At 35.4% G+C, this 24240-nt stretch overlaps 1 protein-coding gene across 16 annotated transcripts in view; it reads right to left on the bottom strand.

Moving 5' to 3' along the window:
• Window positions 1-24240, bottom strand: part of FTO (FTO alpha-ketoglutarate dependent dioxygenase) — a 458508-nt gene that overhangs the window by 315275 nt on the left and 118993 nt on the right. For 2 of the 16 annotated variants that reach the window (XR_012486835.1, XM_074293417.1), the window contains exon 2: window positions 7454-7639. The exons of 13 other annotated variants lie outside the window; for them this stretch is intronic. Coding sequence is in view for 1 of the 3 variants with exons in the window: in XM_074293417.1 (XP_074149518.1) it covers window positions 7454-7492 (39 nt within the window). In the remaining 2 variants the exon portion in view is untranslated. Of the gene's footprint in view, window positions 1-7453; window positions 7640-20433; window positions 20698-24240 lie in introns of those variants that run through there. One more of the 16 variants, XM_074293424.1, reaches the window with a different exon arrangement.

Here is a 24240-nt window from a genome sequence, read left to right as displayed (position 1 = left end):
TTCCATTGATGTGCACTTATCTAATGCCACCTCCAGTCACCGCCAGAGCAGAGAGGCATGTCAGGAAGTCTTTAGTTATAAAGCAAAGTAAAATGGCAATAAAACATTTATTTTAAGAATATCTGAGCATAGGAAGGCAACCCCTCCTTTCTCAAAATCACTGCCATTTGAAAAATGCATAAACAAGTCCCTTGTGAGCAGCACTCTTGCCAGGAGTCTATTGCCCTTATTACCTAAATCAAAATGTCAAGAACATCAGCAAGAATACACACAAGAAATTAAAAGAACTATAAAACAGCCCACTCCATCAAGAAGGAACAATTAGTAAATTATGGGGAGTTTATGTATAGGCCTATTCTAATTGTGGCTAATTAAGGCCTTATGCCACAGGAAAACATTTTATTCAAGTGGCAAACAGGCTTCAGTGACTATGAGCTGATACATATCTTGGTTAAATAAACAATTAGCTTAGATAATAAAAGTACAAACTGCAGCACAGTCCAGAAATCTTTGATTTGATGGGATGTTGGTTTTTTTTTTCCTGCTTTGAAAATCAGCTGTTATTTGCTTCAATGATATCTGCATACATATAGACATGAATGAATGTACTGAGATCTACATTTTAGGCATTATGCAAACTGTTACTAATGAACTCATATAATCATCATTTTTTTTTCCTTTTAAACTATTTAAAACCAACCTGTCCTTAGAAATCTATGATTAGTTTCCAGTCCTTATAATCCACCTGAACACTTGGATACAACAAATGGCGAGAGGTTTACATTCCTTAAAATATTTCCCACCCAATAAACACTGCCTTAACACATATTTATGGGTCTCCTTCAATGAGGTTAAATATGTATATATGGTAGCATACCTAGGAAAGGGTCAAAAGAGAATCGACACGCCATCCCCCAAAACGAGTTTAAATAACAGTGAACTTTTCACAAAGGTTAACAAGTGCCAGTAGAGGTTAATTATCAGTTCATAATTCATGCTTCAGTTAAATAAATTCTCCTGAAAGCTTATCAGCTAACTCACAATCAGCTCATCAGAGAAGTACATATTATTGCAACTCAGAGTGCTCCTTTGTAAGGATAAGTTGAAAGTGCAGGTGACAGTGTAGTTCTACTACATAGAAGTCAAAATATTAAATGGTCTACTTTATCTGGAAAATGTCAATATCATAAGGATAATTAAACAATGCACAAGAATAGAAATAGGGTCAGCAACACTCAAGTCTATATAACTGAGACTATTACTGTATATCAGCATTAACTAACTGCAATTCACTGACTAACTAAACTGTCAAAATGAGTGCTAAAATTTATAATCTAGGAATGGACTCTGTTCTTTCCATTTCTCATTTTCTTTAGGGGCATGGAAATCTTGTTGAAATCAAGAGGAAAGCAAATTTTGATTAAGTCAACTGGCCATTTAATTAGCATTCTATATGATTGCTTAAAGAAAAAATTAATTTTTAACATAGAATTCTTAGTAAAGACAAGGAGAATATGAAGGTTGTTTTTTTTTTTTTTTCTTAAAGCACACTTTTGTTCAACAATGAAGCATTTATTTGGGGAAACATCTGAAACACAGGCTAGCAAACAGAAGGGGGAAAAAAACCTGACAATTTTCTTGTCTATGTCAAATGCCAACCCCTTGGCAAACACACCATATTAAAATGCACTCTTGAGTGTAGGTAGAAGGAGCTCACATTTGATTGTCAGATCTGGCTAACTGCTGCTCCTCAGCTTGATGTACAGATAAATACACACAGCTGGGCCTTGCAGCATACTGCTTTTCTCATATACAAGAAGCTGTCACACAGATGTCAAATACATCAAGCTACTCATAAATTCCACACACAAAACCAGAGAGAAATCAAAGCCTCAGCTCTACCACCTGGCTAGAGTGGAGGAGAAAGGCCCCATCCACCAGGACGACATCCCACCACATCTCCAACAGGTAAAGGAAGCAGCAAAGATCTGACATAAAAAAGCATCTTCACTCCAAACTCAGAACAGATTTTAAAGTCAGATGTCAAAAAACTTCAGTTTTAATGCTTAGTTCCTGACTTAAAAGGCAATCTAAGGCAAATGAGAGGGACCCTATCTCACTTTCCTTACCTTTAAAATGGGAATGTATAGCTTGAAAAAAATTATGTAATTTATGAAAAGATACAACAGATAATAATCCTAAAAGGATTAATTTAGACTTCAACTATTTTTTAAAAATCCTGACTTGCTTTACAATCCTGAAGAAATTTAGAATTAATTAAAATTGTTCCAAGAATTCAAAATTTTCTTTTAGAACTTGTATTTACACACACACACACACACACACACACACATATCATATATATATTATTTTTAGAACTTGTACATTTAGAACATGTATGTGTGTGTGTTTTTAAAGACAAAAAGTTGTTGTTAAATCTATTACTACCCAAAGCATTTTTTTAAAAAAAATTGTCTGACTTGGGGATGATAACCATTCATTCCTTCAAATATACTGAGTATCTGCTACATAGCAGTATCTTAGAAATATTCAGAAAAAACTCCTAATTTCAACCCAGCTCAACCCTTTTGAGATGAAGTGGACAGTAACCAGGCACCTCTAAAAGACTTCAGCAGAACCTCTTAACACTATTCCTTTAAGCAGGAGTTCTAAGCCTGGAATCCATTAACTTTTAAAATAAATATTTTGATAACTATACTTAATATAATTGGATTGTTTTATAACCCTATGTATTTTGTTTTATGCACTTAAAAACATCCTAAAAAAGTGCAAAAGAGAAAGAAAAAAGAAGAGAGAGACAGATAGACAAAGGAAGGAAGGAAGCATTTTGCTGCCTGGAATTGAGATGGTTAAAATATATACTCTATCCCAGGGTTAACCAAGTCATGTCCTCCCCTGCAAGTAAATAATGAAGAAGATAAGGGAGGTAAGTGAAAAGGAAACAACACACCAACAAATGGATCTGGAATTGGGTCGAAATCCTTCCTTATTGCCAACTTAAGAATGCAGTCTACCTCAATTAATCAAGACAACACAGTATATTGTGAGCAGTAAAAAGTTTGAGAACCACTGATTTAAAGTCAAGAGACTAACATGTCTCCAACTGTGCTTCTACCCACTTCCACAGAGATTCTCATAAAGTACTAGATACTCCAGGTCAAAACTGCCATCACCACTGGCCATTCTGGAAGAGAGATAGGCTACCTGCTCTGACTGTAGTCTAGTCCCTACCTCATCATTCTTTCAGCTTCTCTTCTCATTTATTGCTATGTAATCCCTCTAGCATTTGGCTCCCACCCACTGACCTATTCTTTACCTTCCCCTCTGAAGTACAGGGATACTGAGCACACTGGCAATGGCAATACTGAGTCATTACTTCCTAATTTTTACTAATATTTTTCTTACTAATAGTGTCCCTAAGAATGAACTTCCTAACCCGTCATTTTCATATAAAATTCAGATAAGATTTTATAGATCTAAAAGTAAATTAAGCAGACAAAAATATTAACATACTTTCATTTTTCTCTTCATTGTGGGCCCTCCTTGGTCAATCAGTCAAGAAGAAATTATTGAGCAACTTACGCAATACTAGCCATCTAGGCACTGGAATAAACAATAGGGATACAAGGAAGGTCAAAACATGGTCCCTGTCCTTAAGGAGCTCACATTTTACTGAGAGAGACAATACACACCTATAAGATATGCAGAGTATAAATGGAAGGAAAGACACAAGCAATGTGTAGGGAAGAACCAGAAAGACCTTTTTCAGAAAGGAAGGAAGCCAGAGAAGCCAGTAGATGGAAGTTAAGAAGGAGAAAATTCTGGGCAAGAGATAGCTAATGAGAAAGCTCAAAGTTGTGGGATTGGGTATCATCTGCAAGTAACAGCAAGAAAGGCAGTAATGCTGAATTCTAAGTATACAGAGGGTCAAAAAGGATGAAGACTGAGAAAAGGACATTATTTTATTTTTTATTATAACTTTTTATTTACAAGATATATGCATGAGTAATTTTTCAGCATTGACAGTTGCAAAACCTTTTGTTCCAACTTTTCCTCTCCTTCCCTCCACCCCCTCCCCCAGATGGCAAGTTGACCAATATATGTTAAATATGTTAAAGTATAAGTTAAATACAATATATGTATACAAGGGACATTACTTTAAAAGGCCATAAGCTTTGGCAATTAAGGGATCATCAGAAATTTTAGAGAAAGCAGTTTCATCTAATGATGAAGTTGGAAGCAAAGTCTAAAAGGAATAAGACCAGAGGAAATTAAGGCATTAATTAGGTAGCTTTCCCAAAGTTAGACATTTAAGGTACATGAAATATAAAACAATATCTAGCAGGAAGTTAACTTAAATGAGTTTTTTAAATGATGGAAGAGACATGTTTGTAGGCAACAGACAGTCAGTACAAAGAGAGGTTCTGAAAATTAGTTGGGGGAGAGATGAAGAGCTGGAAATCTTTGGAAAGGATAAAGTGGAATGGATTGAGAATTCATATTTCTTGATAAAGAAAAAAGACACCTCTTCATATGAGAAAGGAATGAAGCAGAGAAAGGAGGAAGGCATCTGAAGGATGGGAAATGAGGGTGGAAGAAGAGAAACTCTTTGGGAATGGCCTCAATATTTTTGATGAAATATGAAAGAAAGTCTTAGCTGAGAGATTGGAAGAAAGGGTGCTGTGAGAGGCTTGTGGAAGGATGAAATGTTTGGATTAATTACTATGGTGAATGGGATTTTGAATCTATTCAGGATATGTAAAAAGATCACCTTGTTGCTAGAAGGACCCAGTAGAGATTATGCAACATATTTGTAGTGGACCCAGTCAGAATGCTTTCATGATTTTCTCCAGTTCCACTAACCAGAAGTAGAAGGTAGGAGTAATTCAAGGTTGTCACTTGGCAAGGTATAATGAGCAACAGGATAAGAGGACAAGTGATTCAAATGTATAGCATAATATAAAATTGAATTGGCTCACCATTAATACAGGGAAGCAAAAAGAGTGTAGCTAATATAGAGGTGAAAGAACTGGGAAAGAACTGAAATCTATCACTTATCCTCAAATTTAATACTGCTTCTGCCTGAATTACTATCCAAACAATGTTGGTGTTCCTATACCAAACTCCTGCTATAATTGAAATTCACCATATTTTCCATAAAATTATAGTATTTCCCAATCCTCTTCAAGCTGTTAAATGCACAAAAATAAAATGTTAAAAAGCAAAATGGGTCCAAGTGGAAAGAGAAGTGTGTACATTGAGAAGTGAATCAGATAGTCAAGTCAAAATAAGCTTTTATTAAATGCTTGCTCCTTCTGGAATCACAGGATCATCAGGATGAAGGACTAGATTGTTTATGTGATCTCCTTGAATTCTTACACCTCTCCAGAATAGAAATTCTGTGCCAAACATGAAGTAACTTAACTTAGGCTATCTCCATAATTAGTATATCCAAAGTAAAAAAAGAGTTAAAAGTAAAATTATGAACTAATGTGCTGAGCTTACTCCTCTGCTCTCCCATGTTCCATGCCACCCTCCCACAATAAGGCTTCAGGCAGCTAAGGGGCTAACAACAAAGGCCATCCCCAGGCCCTGATCACTCTCCCTCCCTGCAGCAGAGTGGAGATTCAGGCACCAGCTTACACATGTTTGCTTAGAATGAGATAGACATCAGGGCCTACAGCATTGCCCCAGGAGCAGAAGCTAGCCAGTGCCAGAGCCTGCTAGGGCTCCCCAGCCAACCCTGCAGCAGCCCTCCAGTGCCACAGCTGCTGTTGTGTAGGCTGCAAGGGATCTCTGCAGGAGAGCCAAGAATAGAGCAGGGAGGGCAGGGGACAGGGCTGGCCTTCAGAAAGAGCTCAACACCCTCATACCATGTACTTCTCTCCTTATAGATCCTCAAAGATACAAACCACTGTAGCCAACCCTGCCACCAGCACCATAATGCTCTGAATTGCCAGTTCTACACCACTGGAACAGAGGGAGAGGACAGGTCACCAAAGCATGCCATGGCTACCACTCACTAAGATCTAGCTGAGACCACGTTTCGAGATAGAAAAGTCACAAGATAGAAACCTAGGCTGGTACACCATGAACTGCCCAGCCAAAGAAGCTGCAACATTTGAGATTCAGCTTCCAAGAAAACAACCATCAGAGAGGAAGGAGTCAGAAAGTAGGCAACAGAGGAAAATAAGGGGGATGGCGGGGGAAGACAAATTACTAAATGTCTCAGGAAAGAGAAAACTCAAGGACCTTGAATACACACACACACACACACACACACACACACACACACACGAGAAAATTAACAAGGGAACACTGATGGCATGGAAAAAAAAATCCAGATCTAGTATGAATAAATACTTCAAAGCAAAGGAAAATGATTCACACACATTTGATGAGACAGAGGGTCCTGTGGAATTTAAGGAGAACAAAACAATAACATTCTATTCCTGAATAGTTTAAAAGAAAAATCAGAACTATGAGATCAGGATGTATGGCTCATAAAACAAAGATAATGGGCAAAATAGAAAAAAAAAAATCTTTACAGGCAAATCTCACCAAAGAAACAAGAGAGAACAACAGATTAAGAATGCAAATAAACAAAAGTGAAAGGCAATCTAGAAGAGGAGAAACAAACAAAAAATAATATTTTAAAATATATGTTAACGAAGCAAAAGATCTCAAAAATAGGAGGTATAAAAATAACCTAAGATCATAGGTCTCCCAGAAGATCATGACTGGACAAAAACTCTTAACACTTCAATGAAGGAAATAATACAAGAAAACTGCCAGAAATTATGAACAAAGAAAATAAAATGCCTGTTTGAGTCTAGAAAACAAAACAAAACTCAAGGCTCCAAACTCCAAGACATATAGCAATTAAATTTAATAATTTAATTCAGAAACAACAATTTCTACAAACATATAGGAAAAAATCCTTCAATTATAAAGAAAGGAAATTCAAAACAAGACTACTCTGCACCCAACAGAAAACAAAGGAAGAAATGGAACATGTTCCCAAAAAAATGCTACCCAAGGTGACCCACTCTACAGATCTGAGTTTAACCATAAATCTACAGCAAATTCAGTTCTTTTCCTAATTTTAGTTGCATTGGACGTTTTTTTGTACAAATATTTTTAAATTTTATGCCATCAAAATTTTATGCCACTTTACCTTTTGTCAATCTATTTCTTTTTTGTTCATGAATTCTTTGTCTGTCCATCCATCTAATAGGTAATGTCTTCCTTTGATAGTTATGATTCACCCACAATATCTACTACCTAACTCATGTAACCATTTGGAATTTATCTTGATTTTTTTTTTTGGGAGGGAATTAGGTGAAAAGGGAGATTCTTTGCCTCAGTTACACTTAGCCTTAATCATAGAATGGATGTGGCCTCAATCAAACAGACTTGTTGAAGACCTTACCTTAAAAAGACTCAGGTTTCCCACTGCATCCAAGGCCATCTCCAGATGTCTTGATCTCTACCTTGTCATTGGACCCAGCTGTCTCTGGAGGTCAAAGTGAGAGGCTGGTGACCTTGCACAGCTCTTCCTCACTTCAATCCAATTTACTTGTGTGTCATGGCATCATCTCCCTGATGTTATGGTCCTCTTTGAGAACGAAGGACAAACAACAATAACCATAAATTAAAAAAAAAAAAAAAAAAAAAAAAAAAAAAAAAGAAAGAAAGAAAGAAAGAAAGAAAGAAAGAAATGGACATCTAATAATAAAGAGGAATTTAGAACATATTTAGAAAGAAAACTGGACCTAAAGAGAATGCACCCCAGGTAATAGAAGAGACAAATGAATATAGCAGCCAAAGATAGGTACAGCAACAGAATGAGAGCAGAAAGACCAGACTTCCTTCCAAGTGTTGTTATTGTTCATCCTTTGTTTTTGAGGAGGATCAATGAAATCCTGGGTGATTTCTTGCCTTGCATGTGAATTGGATTTATGTCTGGCATCTAAATTTAATTATAAAGGAATATACACATTTCTTGGCACCACTTAGTACTTTTACAAAACTGACTATGTAGTAGGACAAAAAATATTGCAAACAAATATAAAAGAGTTAGAAATAGTAAATATGACCTTTCAGATCAAAAACAAAAGATATAGACCCAACAAGAGATGTTACAATGAAAACCTAAATAACAAGTTTTGATCATTTTGAAATTATTAAACAAATGTAGTTGTAATACATCAAACAAAGGGGGATAAAAAAGGGAAACTATAAGTCAGTATAATTCATGAATATTTGTAAAGTTCTGTTGTTTCCAGAGACTGCCCATTGTTCTCTGGGAGGAGATCTGCTGTGTCAACTCAAATCTCTCAGACAGATTCTTCTTCTTGTAGAGAGCCCTTGTCTCCAGACAGTTGCCACCAACTCTGACCTCGTGTAGAGACTCTTCTTTCCTCCAGAGAGCCACCTCAAGTCTGGTCCAGACAAGACTCTCTATCTCTTGAGTGCCGTCCTCTTTTATCCTCCCAGAGAATGGGCATGGGATAACGCAAGGGCTTTTGGGAAAAATTAGTTCAACCAATGAACTTGCTCCTCCTAAGCATGCAATCTCCTCCCCAGGAGTTCAAAGAGGTAAAACTCCTAGTAAAGGCCGGAACCAGAGAATTGTTAAGTACCAACTTAGCACTTAGTAAGAACCTAATATCTTATTACCTCATTAGCACTTGGTAACAACCTAACATCTCCCCTTTCTTTTGATTTAGCACATAGGGTGGTCATGACCTTGAAACATAAATCCATCAATATGGGAGGCATTACACATAATTACATAGATTACATAAACACATAGTAACATAGTATAACATAGTAACATAGTAACATAGTACATACTAGAAGTAAGAAATAACATGATCAAATAATCATAAATTGAGAATTTATAAATGTCCATAAGTCCATTGTCCATTAGTCTCATCTTATGTTAGGAAATCCAATGATTCCTGCTGGTTTTAAAGTTCTTTTAACAGTCTTCTTATTAGCCATGCTCTTTCAGAGTCAGATGCTTCTGAGACTTTCTCCTTTGTTTTGAGGTCTTTCTCTTTTTCTGTCTCTCTCCAATGCTTGTTGCCACCTAGCTGTTTCCTTCTTCATCTGTTGAAATACAAGCAAATCCTCTCCCCCAGGCAGTTAACCTATCTAATTATCTTCTTTTTACCACTTTCTAAATCTTTTCTCATCATCTGGCAATTACATTGGAGTTGTTTGCACTGGACACAGCCCTGTTGGTTTAAAAGGCCTGTATTCTCTCAAAGTGTAATCCATTTTTGCAATCTGATTGCCTTTTGGCTGACTTATCAGGTAATCCCTTTCTTGCCATGTGATTGCTTTTCTGCTGGTTGATCAAATCAGAGTCCTGACCTTCTAAAGGCTCTTTGGGTGTAACATCAGCTGCCATCATGCCCCAAGCTTTTTTGCCTGGGGCCCTGGACGTGGGCCCCTCATCCCATTTCCCCGAATTATTCTACACTCTGATGCCCAATAGAGTCCTCTGTTGCATTTTGGACATGGGGTTTTAGGTCTTCTTTCACCCTGTCTTCTCACTCTATCCACATATTTACACTGAGCTCTTAGATGTCTAATTTTTCCACATTGGAAACATCACCGAGTTTCTCTAGAAGTCCCTTGCCAGGAGGGACCCTGTCTTTCCACATTCATCATAGTCCGGGAGTAAAAAACATTTGTTCCCACTGTAGCACAACGTCTTATGATCTCCTCTAATCCCCATATAATTCTTTTGCAAATCTCATTGGCATTTTCCTTAGCCAGATGTCTAGTCATTATTTTTGCAGCTGAATTTTCTCCAATAGTTCTTTTGACAGCAGTTTGCAAACGTCCCACAAAATCTGCAAAAGGTTCATTGGGACCTTGCTGTATTTTAGTGAAAGCCTCTCCCCGACCTTTCTGTCCAGGGAGGACACCCCAAGCTTTTATTGAAGCCTTAGCAATTTGCTAAAATATTAATTGTATAATTTATCTGTTCTGAATTCTCTCCATACCAACCTTCACCAGCTAAGTGCTCAAAAGTGAATTTTGTGTTAATTCCTATTTCCAAATTGCATCTGACTTGGATTTTACATAATTCATGAAACTCCACAAGCCATAACAAATTTTGTCCAGGTTCTAGACATGTCCTTGCTATGGATTTCCAATCATTTGGGGTTAGGACTTCATAAGACAAACCATCTAGTAACATTTTAACATAAGCTGATGTAGCCCCATAAAGGGTACAACCTTTTTTCAAATCTTTAATTTTATTCAAATCTAAAGGTGCATATCTTCTCCTTTTTTGACCTACAGAGTCAATCTCTTCAATCACAGGATATGCATGTATAAAATCTCTTATATCCTGTCCTTCTCTCTTAGTTTTAACCAATGCTTTTTCTAATCTTGTCATAGGCTTAAGCTGCTTCACAGGCGATTTTGTTTGTGTTTCTGCCTCTTCCCCTACTCCTTCTTGCTCCACCTCTAAAGGGTTAATTGAGGGAGGAGATGGGAAATGCTCCTGTTGCTCAGAATTGTACTTAACTTCATTGTTATCTGATTCATCCTTTTCACCTAGTTTAGTTGACACCTCCCCATTTTTCTCCTTCTTCTCTTCCTTTAGAATAACAATTTTTAAAGCCATTTGGATTAAATTATAGGTATGAAGTGTATCTTTGGAAATTGAGTTTGGTTTGGAATTGTAGTGTTCACCTAATTGCTTGCCTACTAATTCCCATTCATCTAAATCCAATTCTTCTTCCAGAGAAAAACAAGGACATATGACCTGCACAGTTTTTAAAAGTTCAGTAATCTACTCCAAAATTATAATCAATCCTTGGCTTTTCATAACCTTGATGATGCTCTCTAAACATTTTCCTTGAACAGAAGGCGTTTGCCCCATTTCACTATAATTCTACTTTAGCTCTTTAACAAAGTTAAACAAAGTTTCCTTGTTACTCACACTTCTGGGTCAGACAGGATTTTCCACTGAGATCTGGATCAGAGGCTTTTCCACTGGAATCAGGATCTTGTCTGTTCTTGTCTTGTCCCTGTTCGGACGCCAAATTGTGATGGTCCGGTCTAGCTCCTCTGAAGGGCTCAGAATAAATCCTTAAATGTGAAGGTCTGGGCTGGCTCCTCTGAAGGGCTCAGAATAAGTCTTTGTCAGGATAAGCAAAAGTCCTTGCCCCACGTTAGGCGCCAAGATGTAAAGTTCTGTTGTCTGCAGAGACTTCCCATTGCTCTCTGGGAGGAGATATGCTGTATCAACTCAAATCTCTCAGACAGATTCTTCTTCTTGTAGAGAGCCCTTGTCTCCAGACAGTTGCCGCCAACTTTGACCTCATGTAGAGACTCTTCTTTCCTCCAGAGAGCCGCCTCAAGTCTGGTCCAGACAAGACTCTCTATCTCTTGAGTGCCGCCCTCTTTTATCCTCCAGAGAATGGGTGTGGGATAACGCAATGGCTTTTGGGAAAAATTAGTTCAACCAATGAACTTGTTCCTCCTAAGCATGCAAGCTCCTCCCCAGGAGTTCAAAGGGGTTAAACTCCTAGTAAAGACCAGAACTAGAGAATTGTTAAGTGCCAACTTAGCACTTAGTAAGAACCTAACAAATATTGACTAAAATTTTTAAACAAAATCTTGTCACAAATAACATCAATTTATTTAAGAAACTATTCTTTCTGATTAAATAATTTTTATATCAAGAAAACAAACAACATAATTAATTCTATTTTAAAAATCCAAAACCACTAGATCATCTCAATAGATGAGGAATAAATCTCTGACAAAGTATAACAATTTTACATTAAAAATTTTACAAAGTATGAATGCAGAGACACTTTTTTATATTATAAAAATCATCTATCTAAAACCCAAAAGCAATCAATACATACAATGTGGACAAACTAGAACCTCTTCCAATAAATAAAGGAGTGAGGCAAAGATGCTTTTCCTACTTCTTATTTTATGCAGTTGTGGAAATGCTAACAACAGCAATAAAACAAATGAAGTAAATTAAAGGTATGGAGAGAGGTAAAGAGGGCAAAAAGTAATCCCTATTTTTTGATGATATGTAAATTTGGAAAATCTTAAGGAATGAGCAAAAGTTGTAGGCAACAAAATCAATTCTCAAAAAAATCAATATTAACAAAACACAAGAAGAAAAAAATAGAAAAGGGAATCCCATTCCAAATAACTACAAAATGCATAAAATATCTGGGGAACCTACTTGGTAGGTTTTTTGTTACACACAAAAGACATCTACAGATTCAATTACAAAGTGCTCCTTAAAGAAACAGAGAACAACTTAAATAACTAGAGGAATATTTGGGATTTTTGTTTATGTTCTGTTAAAAATTACTATTACTAAATTAATTTACTTTTAATGTTATACAAGTCAAATTACAAAAGTGATACTTTATAGAACTTGATAAAATAATAAAATTCAATTGGAAAAACTAAAGATTTAGAATAGCAGAGGAAATGAATGGGAGGAATAGCAGAAGAAATGAAGCAGAGCAATGAAAAGGAAACAGTTTATCCAGCCCCCAAATAAATTAAAACAGTAGTCAAAAACCAGCCATTTGAATGGGGGCAGGGGGTGGAGAGAAAGAGAGAGAGAGAAAGAAAGAAAAAAATCAATAGAACAGACTAGACAAAGAACAATCAGAAACAATGAAATTCAGTAACTCAGGGTTCGTGTGATAAAGTGGAAAACATAAAATTACTTAAGGAAATATTCCTTATTTTTAAAAAACTGATGGGAAAACTGGAAAATAGTCTGGCAGAAATTTGGCTTAAATCATCACCATATACCATATTCCACAATTTATTCCAAATAGATATAAAACTTCAATATTGATGATTAATCTATTTTAAAAATTAGAAGATTAATAGATCATATACTTTTTACATCTTAGGTAAGAAATATATTTTTAACTAAACAAGAGATAAAGGCAATTAGAAAAGATAAAAAAGATAACTTCGATTACATGAAATTGAAAAGCCATGAACAGATAAAATCAATGCATGTAGGATAAAAAGAGAATTATTTGGTCAAGTTGGAAGGAGAGGGTGGAATATTTACATCAAATTTCTCTGATAAGGGTTTGGTTTCTAAAATATATAATCAAATGCTTAAGATTAACAGCTATTCACCAATAGACAAGTGGCCAAAGGATACGAACAAACATTTCTCAAAAGAAAATATGCAAAGTATTGAAAGCCACATGGAAGAATATCTCCAAATAAGAATCTAGTAGTAGCACCTTGCACCTTTCAAATTGGCAAAAATAATCCAAAAAACTAGCTGCATTAAATAATGGAAGGATTATGGAAGAATAGACACACTAATATACTATTAATGGAGCTATGAAATGATAAATACCATTTAGAAAAGCAATGTGGAATTATATGAGAATAAACTGATTAAAATACACATACCCTTTGAAACTGAGACTCCATTATGTGGCTTATGCCCCAAGGAAGTTATCAATAAAAAGAAATATCTTATATATGCCAAAATATGCATTTTTATGATAACAAAGAATTGTAAACAAAATAAACACCTATCAATTGTAAAATAGCTAAACAGTTGCCGCAAATACAACAGAATATTGCTGTGCTATAAAAAATAATACGTGTGATGAACAGAGAAAATTGTGCAAAGATTCACAAAAATGGATAGAGTGAAATAAACAAAGCAAAGAAGATAATGTGCATAATAACTACAATGATGCGAACAGAAAGTTCTATATACACCGAATAAATTTTTAAAATGAAAAGAATGATTACATAGAATACTTCTCATTTAATTTTCTTACTAACAAAATGAACCAGAAAAACCTCCTGTTTTAATCTTCAACATAAGTAATTACTTTTTGTTTGTTTGTTTGATATCTTACTATATTTCCTTGGAAAGTAAGGACCCACCCTTGTTTTGTTTTGTTTTGTTTTAAAGCTTTTTATTTTCAAAACATATGCAAGGATAATTTTTCAACACTGGCCCTTGCAAAACTTTGTGTTGCAATTTTTCCCCTTCTTTCCCCCACCCCTTCCCTAGATGGCAAAAATCCAATATATGTTAAACAAGTGCAATTCTTCGATACATATTTATATAATTATCTTTCTGCACAAGAAAAATCAGATCAAAAGGGAAAGAATGAGTAAGAAAACAAAATGCAAGCAAACAACAACAAAAAGAGTGAAAATACTATATTTAACCCATATACTCAGTCCCCACAATCCTCTCTCTGGGTGCAGATGGCTCTTTCCATTACAAGATAATTGGAACTGATGTGAATCATCTAATTGTTGAAGAGAGCCCTGTCAATCACAATTGATCTTCTTATAATCTTGCTGTTGCTGTGTACAATGATTTCTTGGTTCTATTCATTTCATTGAGTATCAGTTCATGTAAGTCTCTCCAGGCTTCTCTGAAATCATCCCGCTGGTCCTTTCTTACAGAACAATAATAATCCATAACATTCACATACCATAACTTATTCAGCCATTCTCCAATTGATGGGCATCCATTCATTTTCCAGTTTCTTGCCATTACAAAAAGGGCTGCCACAAACATTTTTGCACATGTGGGTCCCTTTCCCTCCTTTATGATTTCTTTGGGATATAAGCCCAGTAGAAACATTGAGGGATCAAAGGGTATGAACAATTTGGCATAGTTCCAAATTGCTCTCCAGAATGGTTGGATCAATTCACAACTCTATCAACAATGTATTAGTGTCCCAGTTCTCCCACATCCCCTCCAACATTCCTCATTATTTTTTCCTGTCATCTTAGCATATCTGAGAGGTGAGTAGTGGTATCTCAGAGCTGTCTTAATTTGCATCTCTCTGATCAACAGAGATTTGGAACATCTTTTCATAAGACTAAAAATAGGACCCACCTTTGTTAATCACTTTATCTCTTCAGGGCTTTGTACAATAAATTAAACAAAGTAGATGATTAGTAAGAGTTGGCTGAATTCATCACTGAGCAATGTAAGTGTAGTGATTTAGATTTATCATTCTGAAATTCCAGATGAGAGGATATTAATAGATGACAGGAGTTACTAGTGTGCTGTATTTGGCATCCAATGAGCTGGTTTCAAAGCCTATATCTACCACTTAATATGTGACTTTGAATATAGTTACTTCCTCTGTTAGCCTTAGTTTCCTCCTTTGCAAAATAAGGAAATTAAAGAGCAATCAATCAAATATAGTTGCTGGTTTGTAAGCTAAATGTCTGCTTCCCTCATGATAACCCTTGAGAGTTGATTTCCTGAATTTTATTCAATAATACTTTTGCAAAATGCCTACTGTGTACTAGGCATTGGAAGAGAGGCAAATTTAATTAAGTCTCACTAATTAAACAGCTATAAAGATGACTATGATATATTCATAAATAATTATATTATAAAATAGAACATGCATGTAAAATTCATATCAGAAATACCACATATTATGAGAGAAAAAGATCATTTCCAACTATGAAAATCAAGCAATATCAGACTTCTTAGTAAAGGTGGCACTTGAGCAAGGCCTTAAAAGATAGGTAGGATTTCAATCAGCAAAGATCAAAGCACTATAGATTTGGAGCGAGAAGGCATTTAGGCCCACAAAGATCATCGTGGGCAAAAACACAAAGGTGACAAAATACAAAGTAAGCCAAGATTTTATCTTTGATTCTTAGAACACACACACACACACACACACACACACACACACACACACACACACATACATACACACATACACACACGCACGCAAACAAATTTTCACCTGAATAATTTAAAAAATTATTACTGATCAAATCATCTTTTTCTTGCTAACACAATATCCATATTTCAAAAGACCGTATAAAACTAAACACACCCTTCTATTTAATTCTGTCCCATTTTCTTTTTGACCCCATAGTTTATAAGACTATGAAGTCTCTGAAGTTTTGTAATAGGTAAAATGGCACAGGCCACTACCATTGAGGTAGAAGAGCCAATTCAGTTTAATATCAAGTTATCCTAACAATTTTACAGATTCAAAGTTCCCCTAATTCAAAGGTCATGGGCAGTGGTATCAGCAATTAAGTAGGTGTTTAATTACATAAATTTTATAATTTCGGTGAAACAATTTTCTCTTTATGTTAGGGTCGAGGGCAAATCTCAAGAGCAGAGTTTGAGGCTTACTCTGCTGAGCCCATCAGGGCATTAATGGCATTGAGTAAACCTCATCCAAGGAGGTGGAAGCCTTCCTCACTCTTGATTCATTATGCACCTGACTCTGACACAATGTAACCTGGGGACTAAAGAAAAAGGGTCTGCAGAAAGGGGAGGGTAGGATTAGAGCATTAGGATTGAGGGAACTATATGTAGTGAAGTAATAGAATAAAGATTTGTTGCTGCATAACACCTATATCAGGTGTTCTGTGGGGGGCCTCTTGAGGTCTTTTTTCCATTCAGATAATTGAAGCCTTACATTGGAAGACCTGGTGAAGGTTGACCTTGTTGAGGTTAGCAAAGGGAGCTCTTTAGGAGTCAATTTATAAACTGACTTTAAGAACAAGTTGTACCACTTTTGTGCAATGGTTTGCTCCATCTGTTATATAGCATTGAAAAAGTCAAACTGCCATCAAATGACTTATTAGCAGAAAGGAAATGCACTTGATGTTACTAGCCCAGGATCTGTCTATTAAATAAATATTTCTTTGCATTCCTTTGTCTTTCTCTGAGATCTGGAAATCAAATATACATTTTAAGCACTTTTTTCATTTTAGGAACATCTGGATTACACCGCCAGAATATCTTGCTAAAAACAAAACAAAACAAAACAAAACAAAAAAAAAAAACAAAAAACAAAAAAAAACTTACTGATATAGCTGTATCAGCTATTAGTTTTGCCTACGTGTGATTAAAAGTTGAAGAAATCAACTTTAAAGGTTCAGTTATTAAATAACTATTTTAAGATTCTATAATACAATAGAGATATTTCTGTTTGTTTTCATTTATCCAATTCTAGAGTGCCTGAAAGTCAATATACATTTTATCATTATTTCTTGATTAAAGCAATGAATATTGTACCAAACTCTGCTACTTTAACAATGATTGTTTAATCTTATTTCGGTGTGTGTATTTCATGTTCCCTAGTTTACTCTTCCAATTATATAACTAATGAAAATGTACTTGTGCTGGCTTCTCTGATAAAAAGTAAATAATAATAATCCTAATATAAACTATTCTTCTTATGCAAATTGCCAAGGCTTGCAACCTGTCATTTATTTTCTGAACCATTCCTTGCTACACTTATAGCATAACAACACGCCAGCCTGAGGCCTAACAATCAATGGATCAAGTTTTTCCATATCAAAACTGAAGGTCATAGGATTTGAATTCAAAGGGAAAAAATATAAACTTGTTTTTAATCTCTCTTTAGTTGCCCTAGATCAAAGATGATAGATTCAAGTTCATCAACTCAAAAAAATAATTTTCCTAGAAGATGCCAAGGAACAGAAATATCATTTTCTATTAAAAAAAACAGTAATTACTATATCACCATTTTATTAAATTTCTTACTAGCATAAAAGAACAGATTCACAAAACAAAATTCAGAACTTAACCAAAAAATGGGAACTCTTCTTCATATGCAAAGCCAGTAGCATTCAGCAACAGCTAAGAGTGCTGAACAAAACCTACTGGGGTAATAGAGGGAAAGAATTTCATACTTAAAATTTTTTTTTAAAGATACACAATAATCACAAAGCACTTGTTAGTTGCTAAAGAAACTCTCCTTGGTGTGCACAATAGTTGCTATTTTTAAGGACTAACCAAACACACCAAAGTCAGTAACTATAAAAAATTACTTCCCAGTGAGGCTTATTACAATGATGTAGTATCTTGTAGGTAGGTTGATTGCTAATTCTTTTGGCTCTTTATTCTCTTATTTCCTATTGTTCTAAATTAACCAATAGTATTCATTATAAAATCTCTCTGAACACTTCTGATTGCTTTATTCTCTTTATATGATATATACAATATATATTGGCTTGATTTGACTCTACTCCATGAAACTAGCTGGTAGCATATACCACTATGCCAGGTGAGATGAAATGGTGACGCACAGAATAACTAACTAAATAGATTCATCTCGAAAAATGTGCCATTCTAAGAAATAGACCAGTCAATCAGTGGAACAGATTAGATACAAAGGACAAAAAAAGGTACATCTATAGCAATCTAATCTTTGACAAACCCAAAGATACCAACATTAGGGATAAAAATTCATTATTTGAAAAAAACTGTTGGGAAAACTGGAAATTAGTATGGCAGAAATTAGATATGGATCCACACTTAACACCATATACCAAGATAAGATCAAAGTGGGTCCATGATTTAGGCATAAAGAATGAGATCATAAATAGATTAGAGGAACAGAGAATAGTCTACCTCTCAGACCTGTGGAGGAGGAAGGAATTTATGACCAGAGGAGAACTAGAGATCATTATTGATCACAAAATAGAAGATTTTGATTACATGAAACTAAAAAGTTTCTGTACAAACAATACTAATGCAAACAAGATTAGAAGGGAAGTAACAAATTGGGAAAATATTTTTACAGTTAAAGGTTCTGATAAAGGTCGCGTTTCCAAAATATATAGAGAACTGAACCTAATCTATAAGAAATCAAACCATTCTCCAATTGATAAATGGTCAAAGGATATGAATAAACAATTCTCAAATGATGAAATTGAAATTATATCCACTCATATGAAAGAGTGTTCCAAATCACTACTGATCAGAGAAATGCAAATTAAGACAACTCTGAGACACCACTACACACCTGTCAGATTGGCTAAGATGGCAGGAACAAATAATGATGAATGTTGGAGGGGATATGGGAAAACTGGGACACTAATATATTGTTGGTGGAGTTGTGAAAGAATCCAACCATTCTGGAGAGCAATTTGGAATTATGCCCAAAAAGTTATCAAACTGTGCATACCCTTTGACCCAGCATTGCTGCTATTGGGCAAAGAAATACTGAGGAGGGGAAAGGGACCTGTGTGTGCCAAAATGTTTGTGGCAGCTCTTTTTGTAGTGGCTAGAAACTGGAAGATGAATGGATGTCCATCAATTGGAGAATGGTTGGGTAAATTATGATATATGAAGGTTATGGAATATTACTGCTCTGTAAGAAATGACCAATAGGAGAAATACAGAGAGGTTTGGAGAGACTTACATCAACTGATGCTGAGTGAAATGAGCAGAACCAGAAGATCGCTGTACAATTCAATGTTGTATGAAGATGCATTCTGATGGAAGTGGATATCTTCAACATAAAGAAGATCCAACTCACTTCCAGTTGATCAATGATGGACAGAAACAACTACACCCAGAGAAGGAATACTGGGAAGTGAATGTAAATTGTTAGCACTACTGTCTATCTACCCAGGTTACTTATACCTTCGGAATCTAATACTTAACGTGCAACAAGAAAATTGGATTTACACACATATATTGTATCTAGGTTATACTGTAACACATGTAAAATGTATGGGATTGCCTGTCATCTAGGGGAGGGAGTACAGGGAGGGAGGGGATAATTTGGAAAAATGATTACAAGGGATAATGTTATAAAAAAAATTACTCATGCATATATATACTGTCAAAAAAATTTATAATTATAAAATTAAAAAAAAGTTTTTAAGGAAAGAATAGCAAATAAATCCAATGTGTCCTCTAAAAAAAAAAAAAGAAAGAAAAAAAGAAAAATATGCCATTAAAAAACAAGAGTCTCCGGACTTAAAATATTTTTTCATACATCAAAATCTATATCAGTCTTATCCACTTCTGGCAAAGTCACCCCTTTCTCTTCAAATTTTAATCTAATATACATAAATGTGGGTTTTTCTAGATGGATAGAAATGGAAACATCACTTGTTACAGAAAATGTTAACTTGTATGAAGTATGTAACATTTTATGAAAATATAAAACCCTTTCACATCATGAGATTAGGAAGTTTCATTGGGCAAAATTTAACACAAGTTTGAAGGGAAAATTTGTTAAAATGTGTTTGAACTAGACAGTGATCTCCCAAAGAAACAAATTCCTTTGGAAACCTAACATAGAGACAAAAAAAGGGAGAGTCTAATTTAGTAATTGTTCTGATTTCTCCTAGGCATGAATCAAAAGTGTGCTGAATAGACAAGATTTGGAAGTCTGACAGCAATACTAATACAACCAATTACTGGGTGCATTTTCCTTTAAGCAGAGACACCTTACCTTTACCAACAAATCAACTATTTTCTCATTTCCCTCTGGCCTTTATTTAGAAAGTAAAGGTTTAGGATAAGCAAGCTACCTTGTATAAGTAAATAACGCTTAAGTAGAAGCTAAATTAGGACCTTAACTTTACCTATTATGAAGAATCAATGTTCAAGTCACACTCAGTACCATCCATTCAAGCTTGTAGTGTAAAAAACTTCAAGGCCAGGCTAGGAAAAGACAGGCTTCAAGTTAATATTTCCAAAGCAACTGCTATTAACATTTTTCAGTTAGCTGTTATGTTTTACCACTCAGTTTCTGCCTGTTAACTATTAAAACCTCATAGTAACAGAGGCTATTCAACTGAATCACTGAATTCAAAGCAGTCAAAAAGAATCTGGAATAATAAATCAGAATTCTAACTACAACACTGCTGTCAGTGATTATGAGGAACTGCATTATCTCTTGAACTAGATTTCAGATAATCTTTTCTGAATCCTATTTTAATTCAAATGGAAGAGCTATATTTTCAGACTTCACTTTCATAATTCTCTGATTTGCCAAAAGATACACTGTATGCATTGTCTTAATCCAATATCTTTAAAAATATATATATAGCAGCAGTTTGTGCATAATAGCACATTAATTAATATTCACTTACTTAGAGTTCACTCAGACTCCTTTATAGCACAAGCAGTACCACTCATTGTCAGTCAATCAACATTTATTAAACACTTACTATGTACCCTTAGGCTCTGTGCTAAGTACTAGAAAAACAAATACAAGTTAAAAAAAAAAAAAAAAAAAAAAAAAGACAGTCTGCTTTCAAGAAGCAATATAATGGGAGACCACACATAAAAGGATGCCAAAAAGTGTGCTATGAGGAGAAAGATGGGAACAGGGATACCAAACTCAAAGCCATAACAGAAAAGCCTAAATAAATCCAAAAGCAATGTAGCGGGGAAACTATTGCTAAGCCCCTTTTCTTAAATAGAGTACATGGCTCTGCCCTCCAGCCAGAAAGTCCAATCAAAGGGAGCAGAGATTATTGATGATATCTGAGTTGCCAGGAAGATTCAATCTTCCATGTTTATTTCCTCATCTCAGTTTGCATCAATTCAAGTTAGTCTTTCCAATCCTGCTCATCACTTCTTATACCATAATAGTATTCCATCACAAATTGCACAACTTGTTCAGTTATTTCCCAGTTGATGAATATCTCCTTTGCCACCATGAAAAAGAGTTGATATAAATAAAAATTCCTATAAGTCCGTTTCCTTTTTTTTTCTTTTATTTTTTGTTAAATCTCTTGGGATACAGACCTAAAAGTAGTCCAGCTATTTCAAAGGGATGGACAATTTGATAACCCAATGGGCATAGTTCCAAATTTCTCTTTACAACAGCTATAATTATTCACAACTCCACTAGCAGTATATTAATGTCTCAATTTTCTTTTCCTTCTCTGCCCTATTAGGCAATCTGACACATGTGGGGTGGGTACGTCAGAGTAGTTTTGGTCTTTATGGCAAGTTCCTGTTTCTGCAGCTACATTAGGATGAAACTTGTGGATGAGAAGTGGAGCCAGATTCATGAAATGAGAAAAATGGCCAAATGAGTTCATTGCAAGGAAGCTCTTCCCTAGCACACCAGCCCTACTGGTCCAGAAACCTGCTTCTATTTGTGATTCCCTGGGGAACAGTGATTCTCCAATGTTGTTCATCTTCCTTTTCCACTTAATTTCCTCAGATTTCAGGGTATTAAAATAAGCACGGAGGCTGACAACAAACCACCCAGAAGGACATGCGTACATATACACATGGACACATTACAGACTGTCCTGTGCACACATGTGTGGGTATATATGTACCCATACACATACACTCTTCCCTTGCTGTCCTGGCCATCTTCACCAAAGGATTAGTTAATCACCAAAGTTCCCACAAACAGAAATGGAAGGAAAATGCCAACCCACAATCCTCCAGCTCTCTGGCTGTGCTAATGATATGCTGCTGCAAGATCCCACCTCTGTCCCTCTTTCTTTCAATATAATTTTAATTAGGACAATTTTTCATACAAATTTTGATATGGATCTTCTTAAATCTTTGTGCTGATGAAATAAACCCACCAATGATAAATTACTTGGAGAAGAAGGAAGAATAGAGAGGACTAAAGAAGGCCATTCATTCTGAAGGTCATGAATTCATATTTAAAGATGGTTCAACACTATGTTTTGAAAAATAAAAAGTTTTAATAAAAAATAAAAGAAAACTTGTGAAATTACATCCTTGCAGCTTACAAAAGTTACCAAATTTAAACACTGACATAAATAAGGATGGCAAAGAATAAAGCTCTGTAAAGTAAAAATAAATAAATAAATATGGTTCAATGTGAAATGTGTACACACTTAACAGATAATACAAAATCCAGCTGACCTAAAAGATGAAAGCTCCTGTTGAAAAAGAACTCAGCAGATACCACATTCAAATAGCAGCTCTGAGTGAAACAAGACTGGAAAATTAAGGCCAACTTTACTGAAGTTGAAACTGCATGGATGTTTTTCTGGAGGGGCCACAGTGAAAAGAAGTGCCATGAAGATGGCATGAATTCTATAATCAAAATTAATCTAATCAACAAGCTTGTATACCTACCAAAAGGGGTGAATGACAGACTCACGATAGTGCAATTGCACTGTCTTGTACTTGCAGGAAAGCACCATGCTATCAGCATCAGTGTTCCCACCATGACAAAAGCTAATAAGGTAAAAGAAAAAATTTATAAAGATCTGGAGATATTCATTATCAGTGTTCTGAAAAAGGACAAGCTTATAATTATGGATGATTTTAATATAAGAGTAGGTACAAGCTACCAGTCGTGACAGGGACTCCTTGGAAGTGCTAGAATCACTTACTCCTGAAGACTTGCCTCTCAAGACCTCCTCCTCACCAACACTGTTTTCCATTTATCTAAAGGCAAGAAAATGTCATGGATGCACCCTCACAGCAAATGTTGGCATTTAATAGACTATATCCATATAAGGAAAAGGAGCAGGATGCAAAAATGACAAAAGCTTTATGTGGTACAGAGTTCTGGAAAGATCTTTAAGCTAAATATTCAGAAAACTTAATGTTAACAGATAAGAGCACTTCTTTGACATGAATAGTGTGCTGCTAATTTGAATAGAAAGCTGAGCAATATATGGTTGACAACACTAGAACAGAATAGGAATGGGCAGCTTTCAGAGCTTTGGTATTCAGCAATGCATTTATTCACACATCTCAGCTAGAATACTTGCAAACATCAAGAATGGTTTGACAAAAATAATGAGGAAATACAAGAACAGTGCTAAACAAAAAATGAGAACTCCACAAAGTTTTACCAGCAGGACAATTCATACATTCTTAAGAAAGTAGTATTGAACTCTAAGTACAAGCTAAGCTTAGAGACATGCAGGATTCTTGGTTCAGTAAGAAGGCAAATGAAATTCAGTTTTGTTTTGTTTTGTTTTCATAGTAAATTTATCTATATTTTGTTGTAATATGAGAGCAACCTGCACGTGGCTGGTCTAACACAGACCTGTAGAATGGATCTCTTCATGTGAGTGGATGATGATGATAATACAAGGACTCTGAGAGGCAGTTGCTATTCTCTGATCTCCCTACTGAGAGGCAGTTGCATTGTCTGACCTCTCTCCTCTTCTCTCTGCCTCCAATTTATTTCATTCCCAGTTAACAAGCAACACCCATGTCAGTAAAGGCTGCTTTGCAACTCCTTCAGATGTTATGATCCACAGCTATGGAGGCTCTCGGAGAATTGACCTGCTCCTTGACTTAGATATGGTCCTTAACAATTTTTAATAGACATGCTTTATGAATTATGTTAGGAGAGAAAAATCAGAGAAAAAGGATAAAAAAATATGAAAGAGAAAAAAACAAAAATCAAAAAGAAATGAGCACAGCAT

This window comes from Sminthopsis crassicaudata, chromosome 2 (assembly GCF_048593235.1).
Source record: "Sminthopsis crassicaudata isolate SCR6 chromosome 2, ASM4859323v1, whole genome shotgun sequence".
Lineage (NCBI taxonomy): Eukaryota > Metazoa > Chordata > Mammalia > Dasyuromorphia > Dasyuridae > Sminthopsis > Sminthopsis crassicaudata.
This window is presented reverse-complemented; position numbering and strand designations above follow the sequence as displayed.